Below are 17,763 nucleotides of genomic sequence, written 5' to 3' on the forward strand. Positions count from 1 at the left end.
GAGTTAATGGATGGTAGACACTAGAATACCTTCTAACACTTAGGGATTTTCAAAGGTATGCCTTAGCAGGATTTTCTACAGCACAAGACAGGCAATACTTTGGCAGTGGAGAGGGAGGATTTGGATTAAGTCTTTTCCAACCCCAGATATTATAATGCTATAGAACTATGTGCTAAGTTAGGAAGACTCCACTAAGTAATAGTTTTAAAACTCCCTTTACTTTGGCCAACAATCTGGAAAAGAGCAACAATCATAATATGTCTCTTCTTTTACGTTAAAAAAGAAAACAAAAAAACCAGCGACAATTAAGCAGAATAGAAAATAAGAACACTATTGAGTTTGACAAATTTATTGGTATTTTAGTAAAGACATTCATCTCAGTCATTTCTCTCCCATCTTGACCTTAGGCTAATATTTGAGTCAAGAAAAGAATATGTAGGAGAGGGATGTTATTTTAACATAAACAGTAAAATGGACAAAAGTGGAAAGTTTGCCTACATTAAAGCAAGTTAAATTCATGTATCTTGATATAATTAAATCATGTAAGAACTAATAGTTCTATATACATTTCCATTGTTTTACTTGGGGCTTACTCTAAACTTAAATGCAAATGAACAAGTGTTAGGAATATATACAGGCTGCTTCTCTGGAGTTATTACTTATTAAAAGAGCTTGGCGAGTAGTTCCCACCAATAAAATAGTCTGAAGCTGCCTCCAAATTAAACATTGCAGGAATTTTCAATTTTTGTTTCTTTTATCTGTGACTAGGTTTTTAAAGATGTGTTTAACTATCACATTAAAAAAGAATTCATATACAAAAATTAAAAAAAAAACCTACAATACACAGATCTAACAACGTATATGTGGTCAAAGATTCCATAAAATATGTTTAAAGATGCATTTTCTTTTTATCTTCAGTACCTAAAATGTGCTTTTGAGAGGCCATTGGCTAATATGTATACACTCAAATAAACCACAGTACTGTCCTAAAATAAAGAATTCTTGTATTAAGTTCAAATCAAATTTGCTTTCACAAGTTAGTAACTTAAATTAAGCTTTAACAAAGTTACAGAAAGTGCATCTTTCTCGTTTTCATCTTCATACAATGTTGTCTTTTTGGTGTTTCTACTTTTTAAAAAATAAAAACAGCCACATATTTAAGTATTATGTACATTTAAATTTTTGGTGGTGGTTTGTATTTTAAAAGAAACAGCTTCCTTATGATTTGCCTCAAGATCTGGTGGAAATGCTTGCAGCAACTAACTAGTAACAAAAACCAAGAGAAGCACATTCAAAATACTGATTTACTTTGGTAGCAAATGGTCTTTGAAGACTAATGAAGGTAGACAAGACCCGTTAAGGTGAAGTGGGCTATTTCAAATACTCAACAATTTACATAAAATTAAAAAAAAATTTTTTTTCAAGAGCTAAGCATCTGTACCAACTGATAGTAATGCAATACCTAGTTTTTGATGACTTGAAACAAAACAAATGCCCATTAGGAAAAAAAAAAAAAGGCTGTATTTTAATTTTATCTAATGTACTTTCAGTCAATAGTCCAGTAACATTTTCCTCCCAATACAATACTCCCTCTCTATAAGGCTGTTCCTGGGAGCCAAACACTTCAGTGTAATAAGGGAGTTAAGAGTAATTGCTTGCAGTTTAAATAGACAATAACTTTTTGCGTCCCTCTTAATGTGCTAATAATTGCGTCTAAAAAAATATGCAATTCTTAGAAAGGTACCATTTCTGATTTTTTTATTATCTGTAACCTTTGGAAACTAATCACATGAAACTACAAAATTAGCAAATGTCTTGAAATCTGTATATAAAACATAAATTACCTCTAATTTCAAACTCTCATTTATTAGTGTACCACTCAATCTTTAAAAAAAAAAAAGGCGGCTCCAAAGATAGTCTTATACCATTCTTTAAAAAAGGAAACTGTTCCTTTTAACTTTACACCCACCCCACACCCAATTTCAAAACACATCATTTAATTGTCTTGGTCATGGACATTTCCAAGATGAGATTTTATATTTCGCTCCCATAGCTTCTGGTTATCAGAAAAACCATGCTTTCCTTTATTGAAGGAGTTTGGTCCTGCTGATGTTGGTGTATCCCTGTGTTAAAAGACAGGAAATTTATTTTAAAAGTTATATAAGGCCTTTCAAAACATATTTGTTTAGTACCTATTATGAACACAAGCTGAACATCAGAAATCTCTACACAATTAAAAAAAAATACTCCCTATAAGACCCATTCCTAAAATTTCAGATTCAGTAGGTCTGAAGAGGGACCAAGCAAATTTGTAGTTTTAACAAACATGTAAGGTGCTTTTGACACATAGCTAAGGGTGGCAACCATGACAGTTTTTAAAACTGGTGCTTGAAACCCACTAACAGGGTCATAAAATCAACTGATGGCTTGCCATCAGCATCTATAAAAAATGAAATCGAAGAAAAACATGAAGATGTATTACACATAAAAGGGTTCAGTGCCACTGTGGACTTGTGTCATATTTACTTCAATTTTATGTTTTACATGTTTTTAAATGTGTGTGTGTGTGTGTGTACACACATACACACATACAAACTGGGTATTTAGACTGGGTTCGACAGTAAGTCTAAAGTCTTACTTTGGGTCCCAGTATGAAAGGAAGGTACTCCTTTTCTCTTACCAGAAGGGAAAATAACATCACTGACAGCTCACAGAATTGTTTTGCCCGAATATTTAAGAAAAGTTGGAACACTAAAAGATCATTCTCTACAATCTTTATAAAAAAGCACATACCTTCCAATATTCTTCATCCTCATCTTTGCTTCTGGAGGCATTTCCTCTGGTTCACTCTGGAGGGGAAAAAAAGCAGAGATGACTCATTATAGGTTTATTAAAATTCACTTGCTAACTCATAATACTAAATTTGTATCTAAGCCTTTTAGCATTTTCAATACTGTAAATCTTTGTAAAAGGAAAAAATTATTTATCTTAACTACATTTTAAAAAGAAACACAGCTTCAAGTGTTGATTTTGCATAAAGAAAAAAATCTGGAAAAACTTGGTATTCTAGAACCAAAACCATTTGCTTACTATGCTACACATACACATTGTGCTAAATTCTTTAATATGTACCATCTTTAGGGGTGCCTGGGTAGCTCAGTCGGTTAAGCATCCGACTTTGGCTCAGGTCATGATCTTTACGGTTGATGAGTGCCAGCCCTGCATCAGGCTCTGTGCTGAAAGCTCAGAGCCTGGAGCCTGCTTCTGATTCTGTGTCTCCCTCTCTCTGCCCCACCCCTGCTTGCACTCTGTCTTTGTCTCTCAAAAATGAATACATGTTAAAGAAAATTAAAATTAATATGCACTATCTTTTTTTTTTTTTTTTTGAGAGTGAGGGAGGGAGAGGGAGGAAGGGGCAGAGGCAGAGAGAGACAGAGACATAGACTCTGAAGCAAGTTCCAGGTTCTGAGCTGTCAGCACAGAACCCACTTCAGATCCTGTCTCCCTTTTTCTCTGCACCTCCCCTGCTTGAGCTCTCTCAAAAATAAACATTAAAATAAAATAAAACCCTAATCACATCCTAAAATAATACAAAACAAACCCCTCCCCCAAATAAATAAACCCTAACAAATCTTATCATCACTTGCATTTTATTTATTTATTTGAGAGAAAAAGAGTGAAAACTCGCAAGTAGGGGAGAGGGGGCGGAGGGAGGGAGAGAGAATCTCAAGCAGGGTCCACACTCAGCTTGGAGTCCAAGGCCCTGGGATTAGGACCTGAGCTGAAATCAAAAGAGTTGGCTGCTCAGGGCACCTGGGTGGCTCAGTCAGCTGAGTGGCCAGCTTCTGCTCAGGTCCTGATCTCACCGTTTCTGAGTTTGAGCCCCATGTCTGGCTCTGTGCTGACAGTTCAGAGCCTGGAGCCTGCTTCGGATTCTGTGTCTCCCTCTCCGTCTGTGCCTCCCCCACTTGTGCACCCAAGCGCGTGCTCTCTCTCTCTCAAAAACAAATAAATATTTTAAAAATAAAAAAAAAAAAATTTGGCTGCTCAACTGGCTGAGCATTTGCATTTTAAAGTTGAGGTAAACAAGGTTAGTTTGTCCAAAGTCACAAAGCTAATAAATAGCAAAACAGTTGGATGCCAAAGCAAAGAATCTTAGTAACTTTATGGTATTGTTCCTTCTAAAAACGTCTCCTTCACTATAAAGATATCTCGAAAATCTTGAAAGTTCATTCACTAGTACTTACATAAACGTTGAAAAGACATATGGTAAGTTAAATTCTTTTTTTTTTAAGTTTATTTATTTTTGAGAGAGTGAGCGTGCACAAGCAAGCGGGTAAGGGGCAAAGAGAGGGAGAGAGACAGAATGCCAAGCAGGCTCTGCATTGTCAGTATGGAGCCTGATGCAGGGCTCGAACTCACAAACCATGAGATCATGACCTGAGCCTAAGTCAGAGGCTTAACTGACTGGTAAGTCAAATAAATGTTGCTGCTGAGCTAAATATTCTTTTTTTTTTTAAAGTAGGCTCCAAGTCCAACATGGGCTTGAACTCATGACCCAGGATGAAGAGTCACATGCACATCCTACTGACTGAGACAGACAGGTGACCCCCCAAGCCCCCTTTTAGGTAAGCTCCAACAACCCTCAGATCAACAGTCATGTGCGCTTACCTACTACTGAGTCAGCCAGGCACCTCTAAATATTTTTTTAAAAGAGTGTTCTCAAGATCTAGTCTAAAGGGGTTTCTACTGGTCAAATCTGGGGCAAGCATTATAGCTTACTGAATAAAGAACTGATGAGCCTACACTTACATAAATAAGGGGAAGTTCTTCCTTATAGTAAGAGACAATAAATATACAAGAGATAAAAGAACAAGAAAAATCATAATTGATTCTGGTAGGAATCCCTCAATGGATGTTAACACTCATGAGAATGTTTTTATTATTACTATTTTCTTAAATGTTTATTTTTGAGAGAAAGAGCACAAGCAGAGACAGCAGAGAGCCCGTTTCATGAGATCATGACCCGAGCTGAAGTCAGAGGTTTAACTGACTGATCCAGCCAGGTGCCTTGTATTTTTTTTTTTAATTACAGATTTTATTTTTAAGTAATCTCTACACCCAACTTGGGGCTCAAATATAAACCCCAAGATCAAGAGTTGCAAGCTCTACCAACTAAACCAGCCAGATGCCCCCCCATATAATCTTTAATTACAAAAGGTAAAACAATAATCTGAAAAGCAGAAGGGTGCCCGGGTGACTCAGTTGGTTAAGCTACCGACTTTGGCTCAGGTTGTGATCTTGTGGTTCGTGAGTTCGCGGCCGGCGTCGGGCTCTGTGCTGACAGCTTGGAGCCTGGAGCCGGCTCTCTGCCCCTCCCCTGCTAATGCTCAAAGATAAATAAACATTAAAAAAAATTTTTTTTGAAAAGCAGGGGAATCTGGCAGACATCACTTTAACCAAAAGATCAAAGTTAACACCGTCAGTAATGGGACATATTGACAACATGTGCACCCTGATTATGATGCATTAAGAACTTGGCATAGCTTCTGTGGTACTCCTGCCAAAGTAAGTAATATGAATCTAATCATAAGGAAACATCACACAAATTCAAACTAAGGAAAACTTTACAAAATAACTGGCCTGGACTCTTCAAAAATGTTAATGCCATGGAACAGAGGCCAAGGAATTGTCCAAATTAAAGGAGACTAAAAAGGTAACAATGAAAAATATATTTTTAAAATTTAAAATTAATTAAATGGATGCCCTCTTTGTCAAATATATTTTAGGCCCAGATATATATCCCGTGTTACTTATGTTCTGCAGAAAAAGGAAAAACCAGATGATTTTAGATACACACATTCTTTTATCTAAGAGACAAGTTAAAATTAATATCATTTACCATCATTAACTTGTTAATTTCTCCATTTGCCAAACAGGAATAACTACATCGCATGATTCATAGAAATATATGGAGGATAAAATAAAGTTATATGAAAAGACCCAAATTGTTAGGCATTCAAAAAAAGCCATTACTATCATGTAGGTGTTTACCATTTCCAGCCTCTCTTTTCACACACGCTGTTCCCTTTTTCGTATATTGTCCTCTCATACATTCTGTACATAGCAAAAAGCTACCTAATCTCTCAAGAATGTTAGAGATAACAGAAAACATGGGATATTATTTTTTAGTTTTTTTTTTTAAATTTTTTTTTTCAACGTTTATTTATTTGTGGGACAGAGAGAGACAGAGCATGAATGGGGGAGGGGCAGAGAGAGAGGGAGACACAGAATCGGAAACAGGCTCCAGGCTCTGAGCCATCAGCCCAGAACCTGACGCGGGGCTCGAACTCACGGACCGCAAGATCGTGACCTGGCTGAAGTCGGACGCTCAACTGACTGCGCCACCCAGGCGCCCCTTTTAGTTTTTTTTTTTTTTAACGTTTTATTATTTACTTTAGAGAGAGACAGAGTGTGGGTAGGGGAGGGACAGAAAGAGAGGTAGACATAGAATCTAGAGCAGGCTCCAGGCTCTGAGCTGTCAGCATAGACATTTCCACAGAATCCTACAACTCTGACAAGTAGTTTAAAAATGTATGATTTAAACTGACTTTTCATTTTACAACTGAAAAACGAAGGCTCCAAAAAGGTAAAGTGATTTATTTCACAGGCTTTCTACTAGTTAGTAACTGGACAAGACAGGAGAAGAATCCAGGTCTTCCCACTGCCAGTTCAGTGCTGGCATCTAGTTACTTGGCCTCTCTTCCTGCCTTGAACTTCTATTATCACTTCATATCTTTGTATACTTTTGAGTTTCATTTTGTACTATTTTATGCCCTATGAGAATGAGTTCCTAGAGGAATTATCTTTGCAATATCACTGTGCCTAGCATATAGAAATTACTCAGGGGCGCCTGGGTGGCTCAGTTGATTGGGCGACCGACTTCAGCTCAGGTCATGATCTCACGGTTTGTGGGTTTGAGCCCTGCGTCGGGCTTTGTGCTGACAGCTCGGAGCCTGGAGTCTGCTTCAGATTCTGTGTCTCCCTCTCTCTCTGCCCCTCCTCAGCTCATGCTCACTCACTCGCTCTCTCTCTGTCTCTCCCAAAAATAAATAAACATTAAAAAAAGTTGCTCAAGTGTGTGCAATGAGTTAAGTGCAAAGAATCCAGAGATAACCACAGTAATTCTTTACCTATTGATCTGGGCTCTAATCATTCCATACTTATCCTTGCCCAAACGTCTACAGCAATCTCCAGTCCAGACAAATACAGCTGCTAGTATTTATGACTTGTCTTAGCTTATAAAAGTATTCTTTGCTTTGTCAAAACCCTGCCTAATGTTTTAGTATCCAATTCTTACTTCTTCTCTTTTATGTTCTTCCCAATTATTTCAGCCCACACTGTGCTCCTCTGAATGTGTAATTCTTATCCATATTGTTTTTGAGAGCAATTACTCATGTACCCGTACCCTGTTAACAGTTAATTGTTATACAATGGGGTCACATCTTAAGAGGGGGTTAGGTTTCTAAAGTCAGAGACCAAAGGAAAAAAAAAATCAGTCAAAATGATGCTTTAAATTCCATACGTTATTCATAAGCACAAGAAGAGAGGGACACTGTGAGAGGCATGAAAGAGCTAAGACTGTCTAAGAGAATAGCAGATAAGCAACTCGTGCTCACTTTGGAACACATGCTTAATGAACAGAACTTCTAGCAGAATCACCTGCACTATTAGCTATTCCTCATGGGAGAAAACACTATAGCTGTCTTTTGTAAGCTGAATGAATGCATGATGCCTGAACACTGAAGACTTCCAACTATAAAATTATTATTATTTTTTTTTTAATTTTTTTTTCAACGTTTATTAATTTTTGGGACAGAGAGAGACAGAGCATGAATGGGGGAGGGGCAGAGAGAGAGGGAGACACAGAGTCGGAAACAGGCTCCAGGCTCTGAGCCATCAGCCCAGAGCCCGACGCGGGGCTCGAACTCATGGACCGCGAGATCGTGACCTGGCTGAAGTCGGACGCTTAACCGACTGCGCCACCCAGGCGCCCCGCAACTATAAAATTATTAAAGGCAGCAGCATTAAATCTGTCTTTTCCTGGATCCTACATATTTCCTAGCACATATATATGATATATATATCAACATATACATCAGGCATTTGTTGATTTGATTCTTAAGGTCATTGCCCCCAAAGGCAGTTATATTTTAAATAATCCTACAACCACATAAATAGAAATATCCAGATTTTGCAGGCATCACAAAAAATCTATTCAGAATTACAAAGAAAATTCACTAGTACCATTAATGCAACCTACAACCTGCCACTAACTTCATTAAAGAACTGATTCAAGTAAAATAAACAAAACTAGGTATCAACTTACATCTTCATCTTCATTAAAAGCTGCTGCTACTGAAAGAGTTTTTGGAGCAAGAGTTGGAACAGTTTCTTTAGGCTTCTGAAGAAGAAACACATTAAGAAGTATCACATAATGTTTACACAGGCTTGTTTAATGATACAAATAATTTATCTTCAAAGATTCAATTTTATGTTTTCATAGAAACATACTAAGGAACTCAGAACAAACTTTAAAGAACTCCACTTTCTCTTTTTACAAATGTGGTTATCAATGGGTAGCTTTAATTTTATTAATGATACGTCCATTTGTTTTCATCCTGTAAAAGATTTTCTAGTCAGGATCTGTAATTTAATATCATTTAGCTAAGGGATACCTGGTAAAGGTAAAGGTAAATGATTAGTAGTATTTGCCCACAGTGGCCAAGAATGAACTGCAGTGTGACTTAAGAACATAAAAGACACCAAGACTCCTCTCCCTACTAGTGTTCTGCCCTGTAGCCTGTAAATATGTTTCTCTTCTATCCAACCTAAGTTTTTGAGGTAAACTGCCCTATCATCAACCTCTCACCATCAATCTGGTCTTCAACCCACTGCAATCAGGCTTCCTCCCTCATTCTCCCATGGCTCCTCACTCACCTAGAATCAGGTGACCTTGATTCTGTAGGGTCACCAATGACTGGTGTGCTGCTTTTGACTCTAATCACCAGCTCCTTTTTGAAAACACTCCTACCTTGAATTCTCTGACACTGCTTTTTATAGGCTATTCTAATTCTCTGACCTTTTGTTCTTTGTTTCCTCCTGTTCCCCCCCTAAATAACACATACCCAAGATTCTGTTCTTAGTGACCTTTCCTTCTCTGTACTTCCCCGGTCAACTCCATTCACTCCCATGGTTTTAACTACCAAATCTTAAATGTCTACCCCCAAATAGAATGTCACATGCCTACTGGAGCTCCACTTAAGAGCTCCGATGGGTACTTTAGTTTGACAGTGTTCTAAGTACCCAAGCCAGAAATCCTTTTCTTCAACTTGCACTCTATCATAAAGTCCTGTAGATTAAATATTTAATAGACTTACGTCTCCCTCTGCCTTCCCATCAACTACCATACTATGGACACCTAAGGCCCTTTAGCATTACTTGCCTGAACTGTTAGAAATACCATCCCCTACTCTCAATTTTCTCCTCTATAATGGCACCAAAGTGATATTTCTAAAATGCACATCTGTTTAAGGGTTAAGCTTCCTTACAACAGTTTCATAGCTCCACTAGAACTTAAAGAATAAAACCAAACTATGCAAGTCCTTTATGATTTGGTTCTATGGTCTCATTTAGGGGGCTTTTCATCCCTACATTTGCATACCAATTTCCAACTACAAACATTTTCCTGAATGTACCATGTGGCTTCACATCTAAACTACTTTTGCATGAAATTCTTTTTATCTGAGATGCCCTCTGCCTCCTGTCTATACAGTTAAGGCCAACTCAAGCAACACTTCATCAGTGAAATCTTCTCTGATCTCCTGAAACAAAATGAACCACGCTTTCTTTTTATAACACAAACACTTTTGTCAATAATGCTTGCTTTTGAAGGAATAAAAACCATTAATTTGGAGATTATGCATAAAGACTCTAGAAATACCCTTTACTCTTTTAAAGATGTCAGGTATTTGATGTTGTACATACACATATGACACAAGTATCTGCTGATCAACTATCTTTTCATATCATATAATAAAAGCAATAGTTTCAACTATTTTTTTGTATCTTACATCCCACCTCCCTAAGACAACTGTGGTTATACTATAGTTTATTTTATGAAAACAAGTTTTTGTTTTCCAAAGATTAGGAAGTTTTTACTGAGTAGACTTTCTCAAACAAAACCCTCCCTTCTAAAATGAGGAGGAATTACTACATCATGTCAATGATTTAGAAAAAGTAGGGATTTGCATATCTAATTTAGGGGTGTGTTGAACCACAGCAGAATCTATTATCAACAAGAATATCTATATTGAAGTTGTGTCTGAGAATACACGTTGAATGACTATCAGAAAAACACAAATACTTATGCAGTTAGGTCTATGCAACTTTATAAAAAAATATATTAAACAAAAAGAAATCAGCTCAAATAGGAAGAATAGTCATGAAGTAATGAAGTTATAAGCAGAATGTCTTTTGTTTGGAATGAATTTTTTAAAGGAATAAAAAGAAAACAAATAGGAAAAAGCAAAACAACATAGGGTAGGAGTAGGGGTCCTGAGAAATGGTAGCTCTTCTAAAACTGTAAGTATAACTCAAACACATTGACTCTAGTAGGAACTTGATCCATATCATATTTTTAAGATCTTGGAATGAACATCATACACAGAATAAAGCTGTGTGCACCTGGCAAATAAGCATTAATTTTCACAGAACAGACATGAATAAACAACTCAAAAGTAGTAATCCCAGTAATTTTAGGATTATTCTCCTTACACAAGAATGTGACTATTTTCTAAAGCCAACAGTGTACACTATTTAAGTAACATTTTTTTCTGAAAGACCTATGTGGTTGAAGCATATGAAATTGTCACTTTTGTAGGTCAAAATTAGTCAAATATCAAAACTTCATAACAAGCTTCAATCTATTATTTCAAAACTTTCCAGATACTCCACAGTTAATTATTAACTTAAGGTTTATATTTAAAACAAGGGACCAAAAGTTGATCTGTCATTGGATATATAGAACTCAATGTCCATTTGTAGCTCCAAAGTAAAGTGACCAGGAAGCTCTTCTTATCAAGCAGTATCTCACTAGTACTTATTTCTAGAAATATTATTTTTAATATTATTGGAATTGAAAAATAAGGAAAAAAAATGAAATTCTTTCTGAAAATGTTTTTTGGAGGTTTTACTCAACTGAGAAAAATTCTAAGCTGTTACTTTATAAATCATATATTCCCTATAATAGTTGCTCCTTCTCATACTCCAAACCTTTTTGAAAAAGTTTTACTGAGTTATAATTTATCCATATTGTTCTTGAATATAGAGCTAATAACTTCTTAAATACTTAACATGTAAGTTCATGTACCAAAGTACCTTTTTACACTCAATTTACCATAACCCCATAAAAGCAGGTTTCCAAAACAAATTCTTAAGCCCCATTATGCACACCATATAGATCAAATAACAACTCACACTTGATCCAAGTTTGATGGATATGGCTGAGGCTTTCTTTGTCGTCTGACTACCTATGGCAAATCCAAACTTGGAGATCTTTGTAGGCTTTGTTGGGAGGTCTGCAGCTTCTTCTTCAGCTGATCGCTTCTCAGCGCTGCGACTGGAACTTTCCCCTCCATTACTGGAAGAAACAGTCTTAGTTTTCACAGGTTTTTCTGCTTCTTCTTCAGGTCCTGGTGAAGTCGAAACAACTTACCAAGATGAGCTATTTTTACTGAGCAGATTGATGGGAGCAGCAACCTCAAAAAGCATCGTTATAAGGAAGATACCTCTGCAGGTGTCACCTACTGACCCAACAGTCTCTTCCACTGTGTTAGAGTGTACAGCAGGAACTGAGATTGTGTGGCAGTAGAAGAGGGTCCCATGAATTAACTAGCATAAAATACAGAGCAATTTAAAATTATAAACGTAGAGTTCATATAATGTAAGACCTTTCAACTAAACACTATTATAGAAGTTATCTAATAATCTAATTATTTGTGGAATTTTGCTTTTTAGAAATTAAGGCCTGTAGGTTCTTCTACACAAACTAGCTTGTGAATATTAGTCCACATCACAGGAAAACACATTTGACTAATAAATTCTAACATTCTTCAATTATGTACTACTAGTTATACAAAGTACCTAGCTATGAATGGTCCATTATTACCTGAACTACAGTGCTAATACAGCCTGGAGTAATTTTCTTGAGTGATGTGTGCCTCATGTACCTCTCACACAATTTTTAGAGTTGAAAAGGAAACTCAAGGAAGCCTTCAAGTCATCCCCTCTGATGTAACTTAATTCTACTTTGAAAGCTTGGTTATCATCTGTTTTAACGATCATACTTAGGTTCATACACTACTTTTTATAATGAAAGAAAGATGAACTAATTATAATTTCAAATAGTAGAAACCATACATATGTAGACTAGGAATGTAAGAGGGCTTTCAATGATTTGGCTTGAGTCTGTATTAATCAATGAATGGTAACAGTAAGTTTTTATTTTGAGTATCTTTGGTCCTTTGCACAAGAAGGCTACTTAATATATTGGAATGTAAGATAGAAGAAGTTTGGTTGATTATTAAAAATTTTATTTTCTTGCCCCAATTCACCCTAGAGAATGTTTTCTGTTACACTAGTTTATGAAGACAAGATGCTCTAAGCAATATCCCTGACAACTGTTAAGAAAACAGGACATTTCTAGAATGGGGGGAAAGCGGGAAATCAAACACAGATAGATGGACAAGTAATATTAAAAAATCCAGAGACTATATATCTTAATCCATGTATTTCTGGAATGATGAGGTCTCTAAATTAATAAGCACTTTGAACAGAACATCTGATTTCGTTTATAGGAAAGACAACAGGAACTCTATCCCCTTTGGACAGTGGTGAAAGTTATAATAAAAATGTTGAGGAGGAATTAAGCAGGATTAGCTTTTGGGATTTCCCCAGGAGACAAAGATAGCACTGGAATGGTTGCTGGAGGTGCCAGTCACTTATTTAGATATGAAATTACAAAAGCACCTGAAGAATGTAAGATTAATATTCAATAGTTGAAATACAGAAATGTAGAATTTCTTAAAAATAAGACAGTATTATGCCAACATTAGTTTATAACTAAAAGCAGTGTTCTAAATTTCATTCTGCATTGTTTATAGTTTTGATCAATTATGAATTATACTGTAGAACCTAAACAATAATAACTATTTCTTTGTGACTGACGGCTAAAATTGAAAACTCAGTCTCTACGTATGGGAACACATATAAACTGTAGAAAATGCACTGGGTTTACAAAAAGAAACAATCTATATATATTAAGGCACAAATTTTGTGCAAACACAAACTCTAGAAAACATCAAATAGCATAAAGAACATTTAGTCTTGACTGTGGTATATACAACTCTGCTTTTGAACTGTGACCCAAGAACTATACATAATTACTCAAGATCTCCAGTTCTTTAAAAAAAACCTATCTTTTCTTAATTCTAGGTCTCCTTTTACCCACAAAATTCTGGAACAAAGAATCTAGAAAAACGATAGCATAAATATGAAACAGAATGAAAAACATAAATCTTACTATAATATTAGTACAATTAAGTGTGATAACTGGCTGAACTCGTATGTGATAATATATGAAACAATACTATCTGTCCAATCCCATGATGCTATAGCGAAGATTTCTATAGACACTGCTGTAGAAAAGGTAGCATGAACGGGGAAGTTGGGAAAACTACCATTAATTAGGTAACCAACTGGCAGCAACTCAATTTTATTTTTATCTGCCCTCTTGACACCTTAAGAGGCAGACTATTAAGACCACCCACATTTCAGGTCCACACTGAAGATGAAACATGCTATGTCTAGTAGGTCATTTCTAAACACGACTGATTCCAGATCCAGCAATTATTTTTGGACATAGTAAATAACTCTTTGGCCTTGCTCTTCTCAAGAAGCTTTTTTTTTTTTAAACAACTGTAAATACTCAACAACTTTAGAAAACATCCGCTCTTCAAAGGGATGGGGGAAAGGGAGTGAAGGAAAGTAGGTGTACTATTAGTACTTATTACTTAGCCTTAAATGGCTCAATGTATCACATGGATTGGAGCTGCTATTTTCTCTTTAGGTAATCTAATAATTACGTAGTAAAATACACAAAACATTTAGGAAATACAGCAAATGGAAACAGCAATGAAAACAGAAAAATGTGACAGACAAATCCATATTATCAATGAGACTGTTGTCAAATCTATAGTTCATCAGAAGAGAAAATTATTTCAACCTAATTTGAGCTTTGAAATATACCATTAAATATCAACACTAATTTCAAGGTCCATTAAAGTGTTTATCTTTAAATACAACATGTTCTGCACTTTAGCATTTGGGAGCTTTTAATCAAGAACTCCTGTTTTCAATTTATTTAATGAGATCGCTGAATTTTGGAAAGTGAAAAAATTTTTAGATGGCCATAGTTTGGCAATGTGAAAATTTTAGCAATATGACTTACATTTTTGTTCTTTGTTTTTAATAGGGATTTGAAATTCTCTTTATTTCCTATTCATTGAATCTCACTACACGTCCCTCATTAAAAGTAGTTCAAGGTTGGAACTTTTAGATTCTGAGGGAGAAGCAAGAGTCATCTGTCAGAATATCCATGCTGCAGAGAATGTGACTTTTATTTTATTTATTTTTTAATGCTTTTTAAAAAAATATTTATTTTTAAGAGAGAGAGAGAGAGAGAGAGGGAGAGAGAAGAGAGAGAGTGCAGGGGAGGGAAAGAGAGAGAGGGAGCTAGAGGATCACTGACAGTAGAGAGCCAGATGGGGGCTCCAACTCAAGAACCCCAAGATCATGACCCTGAGCCAAAGTAGGACACTTAACTGAGCCACCCAGGCACCCCTATTTATTTTTAAGTTTATTTATCTTGAGAGAGAGAGAGAGAATGAGAGCAAGCTCAGGGGAGGGGCAGAAAGAGAGAATTCCAAGCAGGCTCCGCACCATCAGTGCAGGCCTGAACTCAGGGACTGCGCAAGATCATGACCTCAACCGAAATAAAGAATTAGACCCTTAACCGACTGAGCCACCCAGGCGCCCGGCAACTTACATTTTAAAGAATATGTGATCAGTTTTTTAAAAATAAGAAAATCACAAAACAATTTACAGCAAAATATAAATGCATAAAATTATATAAAAGTACTAGATTCTTTATCAAGGATTATTTTAATAAAAGGGATTTTATTGAGTTTGTATTCATTCCGAGCAAACAAAGTATGTAGATTAATGTGAAATCAAATTACACATGGTACTAGCACATTTTTTCTTTTCCACTGAATAGTTGGAAAGGAGGGCTTTGGAGGACAAAGTTACCTTATTTTGAAAAAAAAAAATTAGCTAATAAAGTTTAACTCCATAAGGGTATATTCTTCATGATCCATTTGTATTTTGGTAGCTTCTTCATTTGATAAAAGAGTACACAGCTACCTCTCCAAAAGGACTGACAAGCAGTTTAAATGAGAACATATTGAAGACCCTCCTAGTGGCTGGTATAATAAATGTCAATTTCATTCAAGTAGTTCTTAGATAACCTGAAACAGCATGAGGTGGCCATGATTATGATATGGACAGCTTTTCTAAAATTTCTATTTCAAGGAGCTACAAAAATTTAGCCAAAGGAGAAAAAAAATCTGCCCAAAGCCTTATTCCCCCGCCCCCCCCCCCCTTCTTTAAGGTGAGAGCAAGCTCAAGTAAGTAGCTTCTCTTACTAACATAAATTCATTCATAACTACTTATAAGAAAATACACTTCCAACTTACTGGACTGTTCAAAAGGAACTAAAAATCAGAATATTCTCTAGGTAAGTCCCTAAGATAAGCTTGATAGTGTTTGAAAATAGTGACCACTTGCCATAAAATTAGCAATTCAGCAACATCCACAGTGTTAAGTGTTTTAGCTATGATTCCTCTGTATAAATTCATTAAAAATACCTGACATTCAAAAATGGTTTATATGCAACAGCACCATTTTCTTGTAAAGGCAGGCAAATCCAAGGCAAATTATGATGAAGTTATTAAGGGATATTATTCTAAATCACCAAGGATACCATAACATTTTTGATATCAATCACCCAAGATAATTTTATACCACCACCACCACACACACAAAAATATGCTAAAATAAAAACATCAATGTTCATGCTATACAGCTAATTATCCCTAACTGAAAGGGTGGTGGATAAATTACACAGTGGAGTTATGTTGACACTTAAAGTACATTTTGGCAACACATTAAACACATCTCCCATATTCTCAAGACACTTAAAAAGCTATCTTACAAAATTAAAAGATAGTCTAAAAGCCTAGGTCACAGATCTTTGTTTTTCCTGAAACTACTAATTTTTAACGTAATTTTACTCAATAATTTCCAAGATAATTTTTGAGGGGGGAAAAAATCCCTAACGAGGTAGTACTAAATGGTTTAAACTGCTGTTTTTTATTCCCAAGGCAATTCACATTAAACATCATGTTAATAAAGTCCTAGTAACTGCTTTCATATGCTAATAATCTGTATTTTCTTTAAATACTTCAAGGATAAGACTTGAGGAAGTCAGAAAAGAGAGTAATACTTAAAACGTTCTCAAGACATTATGATCACCTCCCACGTGTTAAGTTACTTGCCTTGTTACGACAAAGGGGGATGGGCGGGCGCCTGGAAAGATGTTTCTTTCCCTTCATGCACAAGGCCCAAATTTATAAGAGTGGAGGGTACAGAATGAAGACAACTGTAATCTGAGTTCACATCGTAACAAAATACAGGAAAAGTCACACTAGCCTATTAAGCCACCTAAATATCTGTCAGCAGTTAGCTGGCAAGAACCTGAGAAAAAGCAGACACTTAGAAGAAAGGCAACCAAACCCTAACCCTAAGACCCCGCATCTTAAACCAGCGGGCAGGCAATGGTATTCTTTCCCTCCATCTCCTCGACCCATCCCCATTACAGGGTCGGTATTCAGCTTGGAAATGAAAGAGAAAAGGCCGGGGTCGTACACCACCTCAGCGAAAAGGGAGAAGCAAACTAACTCCTAGGTGTAACTTAGAGGCCAGCACCATTGGAAACTCGGCCTGTGGCCAGTGTCTGCGGCCACCGCTCGGTGACTCTTCCTGTGTGTGTGCGCGTGTTTTGTGTGATGTGCGTCTCCGGTGTGGCGGTAGCGGCTCCTGCACTGCCGCTCCTGGTCCCACCCCGAGTTCGATACCCCTCTCTGGTACCCATCTCCCTTCTCATTGGAAGCAGAGCCTCCGCTGGGGCCAGCAGGTGACCAACAGTGGTCGGCTCTCCCCCGGCAAGGAGGCGATGTGGGCCCGGATCCCAGCGGGCCGCGCCGGGCGTGCCCGGGTCTCGTCTGGGCCCAGCACCTGGCCGGGTGAGCGCCAGATCCGCCCATTTTCGTCCCCATCCTATTCCCCCCACCCCGGGGCGCTCAAAGAAAGGCCCAGAGCATCCCACGCAGCCCGCGACGCTGGGGTTGTGTTCACCTCCGGCGGCTCCAGCTCGTTGCGGCTTCTCAGGCTTCTCCTCTCCCGCCTTCCCGTCCGCCATTTTCCCCGCCGCGGCCTCCGCTGCAGCCACGCCAAGGACGTCACGGCCCCGCCCAGCAACCATTGAGTTTCGGAGCCAGCTCGCGAGGCTGCAGCCTAGAGCGG

At 37.2% G+C, this 17,763-nt stretch overlaps 1 protein-coding gene across 4 annotated transcripts; it reads right to left on the reverse strand.

Moving 5' to 3' along the window:
- Positions 1-333: 333 nt before the first annotated feature.
- Positions 334-17,708, reverse strand: LOC115523272 (PEST proteolytic signal containing nuclear protein). Of its 4 annotated transcripts, none has more exons than XR_004344098.1 (5): positions 17,596-17,698; positions 11,539-11,952; positions 8,390-8,464; positions 2,794-2,849; positions 334-2,123 (listed from the first exon to the last, which is right to left on the reverse strand). XR_004344098.1 is itself a non-coding variant. In XM_030329119.2 (5 exons), exons 1-5 carry the CDS (start codon positions 17,657-17,659, stop codon positions 1,997-1,999), a joined length of 537 nt encoding a protein of 178 aa, XP_030184979.1. In that variant the 5' UTR covers positions 17,660-17,708; the 3' UTR covers positions 334-1,996. The 4 variants fall into 4 exon arrangements, 2 of the variants coding, with proteins under 2 accessions (XP_030184979.1, XP_030184980.1); XR_004344099.1 differs by having other exon boundaries at positions 11,539-11,701; positions 17,596-17,685; XM_030329119.2 differs by having other exon boundaries at positions 11,539-11,753; positions 17,596-17,708.
- Between the last annotated feature and the right edge of the window lie 55 nt (positions 17,709-17,763).

This window comes from Lynx canadensis, chromosome C2 (assembly GCF_007474595.2).
Source record: "Lynx canadensis isolate LIC74 chromosome C2, mLynCan4.pri.v2, whole genome shotgun sequence".
Taxonomy (NCBI): Eukaryota; Metazoa; Chordata; class Mammalia; order Carnivora; family Felidae; genus Lynx; species Lynx canadensis.

Bases quoted from the DNA above. Each gene is read 5' to 3' on its own strand.
- LOC115523272 (XM_030329119.2), bottom strand. From the start codon at position 17,659: ATGGCGGACGGGAAGGCGGGAGAGGAGAAGCCTGAGAAGCCGCAACGA. The intron at 11,754-17,595 runs GTGAACACAACC...CGACTTCACCAG, and splicing joins ACGAGCTGGAGCCGCCGGAG to GACCTGAAGAAGAAGCAGAA. The intron at 2,124-2,793 runs GTATGTGCTTTT...CTTTTAACACAG, and splicing joins AGGATGAAGAATATTGGAAG to GGATACACCAACATCAGCAG.